Source organism: Ptychodera flava, unplaced genomic scaffold (genome assembly GCF_041260155.1).
Source record: "Ptychodera flava strain L36383 unplaced genomic scaffold, AS_Pfla_20210202 Scaffold_29__1_contigs__length_4469600_pilon, whole genome shotgun sequence".
In the NCBI taxonomy this organism is placed as follows: domain Eukaryota; kingdom Metazoa; phylum Hemichordata; class Enteropneusta; family Ptychoderidae; genus Ptychodera; species Ptychodera flava.
In genome coordinates, this window is record NW_027248351.1 from 23,090 (window position 1) to 31,290 (window position 8,201).

The 8,201-nt window shown below is 38.7% G+C and overlaps 1 protein-coding gene across 1 annotated transcript; it reads left to right on the forward strand.

The window, feature by feature from the left end:
• The first annotated feature begins 6,198 nt into the window (after window positions 1-6,198).
• LOC139127104 (uncharacterized) lies at window positions 6,199-7,821 on the forward strand. The gene is made up of 2 exons (XM_070693025.1): window positions 6,199-6,204; window positions 6,835-7,821. Exons 1-2 carry the CDS (start codon window positions 6,199-6,201, stop codon window positions 7,819-7,821), a joined length of 993 nt encoding a protein of 330 aa, XP_070549126.1.
• Window positions 7,822-8,201: the final 380 nt, after the last annotated feature.

Genomic DNA, 8,201 nt, shown 5'->3' on the forward strand with positions numbered 1-8,201 from the left:
GTAGAATTTGAGATTAGTTTTGACTGTAACTTGCGACATAAAACTTTGGGGTATGGGGTAAGTTTTGGTCTCATTTCATGAAAACTATAGAAGATATTGCATATTGCAATATATCATTTTAAAGAAAAGTAAATCAACTTTCTAATGATACCGCATATGCCTCGTTATGTTCAAAATAAGCTAAGCAGAAGACTTACAAGAAGACAGGTTTAACAAAAACGAATGTGATTCAGTAATACTGTGATTTTGCGGGACCCTTCAAAATATGACTGTTACAGCTACAGGATCCCAATATTTTTTCTGTCAAAAGTTTATTTCAGGTTTCTAACATGTACCTGTAGCAAATAACACAAAGTTAATACACAGCATTGCCCTTTGTATTATGTCTAGGTAAATAATGGGTAGAATTTAGATTAGTTTTGACAGTAATTTGCGACATAAACTTTGGGGTATGGGGTAAATTATGGCCCTATTTCATGAAAACTATAGAAGATATTGCATATTACTATATACCATTTTCAAGAAGAATAAATCACCTTTGTAATGATACCCCATAAGTCAGGTCATGTTAAACAGTAAGCTCAGCAGATGACGTACATGAAGACAGGTTCGACAAAAATCCATGTGGGTCACAAAAATCGTCATTTTGCGGTACCGTTCAAAACATGACCGTGACAGCTATTCAGTCCCTATATTTTGTCTGTTGAAATCCTATTTCTTATTCTAAGGATCCCAAGGCTTCTGAAAAATACAGGTTTGTTATCCTGTGGGGTTGGGGGGTGCACGTAGACGCCCCCTCTAGCCCACGGCCTAATAGATTGTTAGTAATGCTTGCTGTATAAGTAAGACAAGGATGCATAAACAATTTTCCAAATACGTCTTATCAAAATTACTTTATAAAAAATATTTAAAAATTAAATTATAAAAATAGACAGTCATCAACAATCTATTTACTTTAAGGAGAAAATGGCAATATGACTATGTGTGCGCGTTTTAAAGTCTTCTTTTTAAGGCTGTGCATTAGTTCATTGCATAACAATAAAATGCCCATTCACGATATACCAATGTAGCAAAACTTGCAATTTTAGTGAGTAGAGACAATAATGCATTGTAAATACCCAATTTTGACATTTATTTTCTTCTTCAGCACATTGCAATTAGTAAATAACATCCATAAATCTGTTTGATTTGCTTTATTGGGAGGAAACAATAGTTATCGTATTTTCTTCCGGTAAAAAATACTGAATTACCAGAAAAAATCGATTTAAAGTTATCCAATTCTATGACGTCATATTTTTTTACTGAAACCTTATGCAATTTTGAAAGACCAGTATCTCAGCTTTCTAAAACTATAAGGTATATGGCATTTCAAGACAGTTTACTTCATCAAGGAAAGAATGTTGTACCCCTACCCCTAGCTTTTGCACATCCCATACAGATACACGCAATTCAAAATTGACTCCAGAGAAGTAGTGTAGAGTTAAATATCTAATGTTAACCCTTCGTTTCTTGTTCAATATGTTGGAAAAATAATTTAAACACAAAAAGTTGTGAAAATTTTGCTTAATAAAAAGTAAATCACAATTGTTACATGGTATTTTGGGTAAAAAATTTCAAAATTGTCAAAAAAATTCATTTTAAAGCCGTCCTATTCTATGTACACAAATTAATTTTGCTAAAGTTGGTATTCCTCAGAAAGAGCAGTATCTGAGCTTTCCAAAAATGTAAGGTTTGTGCTATTTCATGCTAGTTTACTCAATTTAGGGGAGGATATAGTACCCCCTACCCCTACCCATTTTTCCCCATTTTTTGCGGTACATACAAATCAAAAACCAGTGCAGACAGGTAGTGCATCCCAAAATATCCAATGTTAACATCTTTTTTCTAGTTCAGCAGATCCCAAAGAACAAAAAAATACCCTGTAGTGGGTTTATGGGGGGGGTGCACGGTGGGCCCCTCCAGCCCACGGACTAAATGCTGTGACGACATAAGCTGTCGAGCTGTGTGCAGCGCTGTGGAATCCCATGTACTTCCTGTACTTCGAAAGTTGACTCAGACAACACTCAAAACAGAGTTTCCGTCAACAAAATTAGGATGTATCCATGGACGAGATATGTGTCAATGCAAACATCAAAGTTCGTAAGACGAAAACATTGATGACCGAGATCGGGATTGACGAGTTGACACCGGCACGGCAGAGACCGGTGACGGCAACGTTGTGGGCACCTACATGCAATGAGTGTGTCATCGAACGGAATCTTTCGCGCTCGCAAAGGTCGTAAACTTGTGTGATATTTTGAAAGCCACGGCATCTCTGGGAATGAGAATTACTGTTTCGATCGTGTCGTCTCATTTACTTCATAAATATAATGGTAAATATAAGGTAACTCTGAATACTATGGTTATCCGTCGCTAGCACGGTGAAAGCTATGTCCGCCGCCGGCCAACTTGTCTTGGCATCGATACAGCGCGAGACAATGATTGACACGTTCACGTGACCGAATCCGTACGTCTGGTTGGTGGAGATACCCTGTAATGTAACAATTTCAGCTTGATGGGATTTATGAATGAAAGTACTCCTGGGTGACGGGCCGCTTTACTCTTTAAATGAAAGTAATCCGCGTAAGTAAAACACAAATCGCGACGAAATTCATGCAATTTGTTACGATAATTTTGATCCATCTACGTCAAAAGAAAAATAAGAAGACTGTTCATGTGATAAATATATAATCCCAGGTATTTTTTCTCTGTTTGACGTCATCGTATACTCGTGTTTTTCGCGGAGCCGCACAACTTCTCGCCTTCGGCTCGAAGTTGTACGGCTCCGCGAAAAAACACTCGTATACGATGACGTCAAACAGAGAAAAATACCATGGGATTATATATAAGTATGGCGCGTAATGCATGCCAAAATTAACATCCGTTTTCTTACACCACTGACCGAATTTTTCCACTAGTCATCCACATTCGGCTTGCCGATTTCTGAACCCACTCACTGAATTATTCAAGTGGTTAGCGATTTCTGAACCCACTTACTGCATCCTTCACGTGGTCAGCGATTTCTGAACCCACTCACTTACATTCAAGTGGTTAGCGATTTCTGAACCCACTCGCTGAATTCTTCATGTGGTCAGCGTTTTCTGAACCCACTCACTGAATTCTTCATGTGGTCAGCGTTTTCTGAACCCACTCACTGAATCCTTCAACTGGTTAGCGATTTCTGAACCCACTCACTGACATTCAAGTGGTTAACGATTTCTGAACCCACTCGCTGAATTCTTCATGTGGTCAGCGATTTCTGAACCCACTCACTGAATCCACAGTCCCTCCACAAACATGTCCCTCCACAAACGGTCGGGAATCCATAGACAGTGGTCTATCGATTTGGTGAAGGCGTGTGCTGAATCCTTCAAGTGGTTAGCGATTTCTGAACCAAGTCACTGAATTCTTCAAGTACTGAACTCCCTAAGCTCAACTTCATTAGTTTCTACTTATGACACGAAACAAGACCCCTACGTCACACAGCATCATGCCTACGTCAAATGTCGTCACAAAAATTGTGGTGTCAATTTTTATTAGAATGCTAAGGGGTCGAAATTTACTTTGACCTCTGAGTTTTACGTCGACAACGAGTGCGTTTATGTCAACTAACACACTCTGTCAGTAGATTATTTTTATTTTATTTTTTCTTCCAGGCCTTAAAGCCCCATTATTTTTTAACTTTTAACCTTTTTTGTTCGAAATTACATGTTATTCCCTTTCATCCATCTTGAAATGTTGTTCAGTGAAGAAATAAGCCAAATTTGTGCTTCTGTATATAGTGCATAGGCCTACAAACGCTAAATACTGCCCGATCGAGTTAGATTGCCGCGCGGGTTTTGTTGACAACGCACATGTATACGTCTTGCAGCATGCCTTGCACCACAGTCCCTCCACCAAGGACTGTGCTTGCACGAGTGATCGCTCGCATGGAAGTACAGCTCTCGTCATCGTACGGTTTCAGAAAAACGACGAATATGGTAATTGAATATCGTAATTTAACTGCCTGTAGCTAGATTTAACTTTACCAAAGGCGATTGAAACCTCTACATTCAGTGTTGATAACTGACTTTGAAATCTTAAATTTCAGCTTCGAATGATCGTGATGACAATAACCTTAACACAGAAGTGATATTTGCAATCAATACCGTTATTTCACGGTGACCTGTAATTGATTTTGAGACGTACAGTCGTGCAAAATTAATTCAGTCGGTGATTCTTTTAAAGTGTCTTTACTCTGTACTTGATGGTGAAATAAATTTCTTCTTGTATAATGTCTCGCATTTGTTTTTTTTAACTCGTCGCCACGTGACTTTCTTTTGTTGAAAAAGTGTCCATTTCACAAGTTCTTTTGTTTAAAAGTGTCCGATTTACTAGTAAACCGGACAGTTTTTAACAAAAGAACTGTCGATTTACTAGTAAATCGGACACTTTTAAACAAAAGAACTTGTAAATCGGACACTTTTTAAACAAAAGAAAGCCAGGTGTATACAGTAAAATATTCGGTTATGGAAATAAGAGAGCATGGTTAGAACAATGGGCACGAGGCGGAGAGTGGTATAACTAAGTTAAAACAAGGAACATTCCTAGGAAACGATAAAAGGAAATGTTCTTAACGTATTTTAAGGCCTTAGAATAGTTAAGTGTCGTATAATAAGAGGCTCTCATCAGCCAACAGTCCCAAAAAATTCCTGGGGCCATGCCGCGCCCTGCCCGGGCAAATGTCCACGGTCGCTGGCTGAATGACCTGCGAATGATTTTATTTTGTTCTCCTCTGTTTAAAAACGTACTGTTACTGTGTTTCAGAGGATACAGAACTTTGGGCAAGTAAATTTACTTTAATGTGTATCCGCGCACTTGTCTTCCTTATAGCTAAAGGCATGATACTTTGTAAATTTAAAGTTCTGAATCTCCATCAAAGATCAGCGGACATTGTCAATATGCAATGATTGTAACGAGAAAAGAGAACAAATCGGAAAAAAAGAGGGTGAGAGAAGAGAAAAATTACAAAATAACGGAAAGAATGAAAGAGAAAAAAGAAAAAAAATGTTCATCCTGAGTGGGATTCGAACACACTTGCTGGGGGGGGGGAAGCATTAATCCACACACCTCATGTTGTTGTATGTTTGAAGCTGCAATTTGTTTGTATATGTTCTCGAATTCATTTTAGGGGGGCAGTTTGAGTCTCGAAAACGTGAAAATTGAGATCGCGAACACGATTTCATTGGTTGTTTATTATGAAACAGCGATAGGATTTTAGCAAGCGATGTCAGCAATTCAATTGTCAATTGAACACGTGGGTCTAAGGCTAATTATTGAGAACACACTTTTTGTCACACGAGGAAACTCTTTCAACACGAAAGCCATACATTTGAGACCATCTGATACAGCAAAATGGTGACATAAGTGTACAATTTGCATTTAATGGCAAGTTATCATGATTGTGTCGATAAGGTGCTTTTCTTGCTTACCAACACGATCATCGTGTCGATAGCCAGAACGTTATTTGGGGCCTGCCTTACGCATGGACCGAATATTAGGCTACCCCCATGCTTAGCGGTACGCCATAGCTCACTCCGAACGTCTCTAGACTACAGCCTAAGCAAATTGTGCAGATATATGTGTCATGAATTCTTTAAAAAATAAGTAAACAACAGAATCAAACCAAGAGGTTAGTTTGTTAGGAGAGAAACTGCACTCAGTCCAACTACAAAGAGGATGCACCAGTTCAGAGACATGGACTTGAAATAGGGTATCTTGAGTTTGGTAAAGGAGACAAGTCCGGTAGTCTACGGTTAAGCCTTTATTAAAAACCAACGTTTCGACCACACACAGGGGGTCTTCTTCAGGGTCTAAAATAATAACATGAGCGGATAAAAAGGATTAAAAATAAAAAACCAACAACGATACAAAACAGTAAAATGAAAAGAGAGATATTGCGTACAAGAGATGTAAAAGTAAAGCTAGGCTTTGCGCGTATCATAGGAAATGTAAAATCAATAAAACAAGTGTAAAAGATATGTAAAATCAAAAGCGGATTCAAACATGTAATAAAAAGTGAAGGCAAAACGAGAAATAGACAGCAAACTGGTGTCTTGAAAGCAGTATGAACGAAGAAAAAACTTACAATACTGGAGAGCTGTAAAAGCCGATCGCACTATGATGGTGAGAAAAGGCGAATGACAAAGCCTAACAAAGTACTCCCTAGAGTGGAGAAAGTGATACATGAGAAGGTGGCTCCATAGGTAAGTGAACAGAGATAAGATGGCGTGCAAATCTGGTGTATATTCTACCAATCTTTTCTGTTAATGCCGTTGGGACATAAGGTGTCGAGTTCTTCAATTATTTTGAGTTCCATTTGTTTTCTGATACTGTCTTTTTTCGAAAATATTTTGCAGAGTGCAGTGAAAAGAAAGTGACTAATGCTATGACCAGGATTGTTAAAATGTTCCGCTATAGGGGTATTTTTGTTTGTTCTTATACTATATAGATGTTCGTAGATGCGTTTACGAAGTTCGCGTTTGGTTTCCCCGATGTAAAGAAGATGACATTTTTTGCAAGTTATGACATAAATGAGATTGCGAGTTGAACAATTTGGTACGGGTTTGTAATTATTTGTAATTATTTCTCCAGAACAAAACGAAACAATAGACACTCTGGTCACCCGACTAAGAAAATGAAGCTAAACAACAACCGGACCCAACCACCGTTATCAATATCTCATCAACAAGTCTAACCCCTGCTCAACTGAAGATATTGTCAAAGGGTCTAGGATTTTGCCCAAAACCGAAACAGGTCAACAAGCTGAAATTAAAAACTGATATACAAGAGTTCAAGAGAAGATGCCGACTACAATATAAATTTAGAGAAGAGAACAGTGACCCTGATAACAACTTGGACAATAACGTCAAACAGGGACCATTTACAAAAGAAAAATCCCATTATAATCCACCACCTAATGAAAATCTTACTCTGGAAGCTTTCCTCTCTGCTGTTGAGCAAGACATCGTTAACGAAGACAACTGGCGTCAAACATATGACAACATCGATCCCGACGAACGTTTAGCCATAAAACAACTACGAAACAACAATGCAATAACTATCAAAGCAGCGGATAAAGGTAACGGTATTGTTGTCATGGATACGCAGGACTACATCAATAAATGCTTGGAACACCTTAATAATACTAACTATTATCAAACCCTAGACCAAGACCCCACCGAAATATACACAAAAGAACTGCAAACCAAGATCCGACGATGGCTACAAAAAAACTGGATTACTAATGACACGGCCAAGAAACTGTTTCCCAAAGAACCATCTGCGGGACATTTCTATGGGCTTCCAAAAGTTCATAAACAAAACATCCCTCTCAGACCTATCATTCCACAATGCAACTCGATCACCACCCCTATGGCCACCTTTGTCGATTTTCACCTTCAACCTATTGTAAGATCGCTACCGTCTTTCATTAAAGACACCACTCACCACCTGCAAGATCTGCAACACATTTCACCACCAGAGGGCGCCATTTTAGTTACCATGGATGTGGTGTCACTCTACACCAATATTCCACACAGCTACGGCATTCAGGCAGTCAAGGAAATGATAGAAGAGAACAATACCATAACAGTTAATCCCGAACTTATTTGTGAGATGCTACAATTTATTCTCACAAAAAACTACTTTGAATTCAATGGTCAATACTATCTACAGATATGCGGTACTGCTATGGGTAGCAAAGTCGCCCCATCATATGCCAATATCACTATGGGAAAATAAGAAAGGCAAATTCTGGAAAACTACACACCGGCACCAGACAACTGGAAAAGGTTCATCGATGACGTCAGATTTATGTGGCAACATGGTCTAGACCAACTTAAACAATTTCACCAATACTGTAATTCTGTCCACCCCACTCTACAGTTTACCCTGGAATACAGTGACAAACAGATTTCATTCCTGGACACACTGATGACACTCACGAGGACAAGATTGAAACTACAGTTTACAACAAACCCACAGACAAACATTCATATCTATGGACAACCTCGTGTCATCCAAGCCACACATTTCAGGCAATACCCTGGAGCCAGTCCCTTCGATACAGACGTATCTGTTCGAATGACGATCTGTTCCAGACGGAGGCTACCAAATTGAAA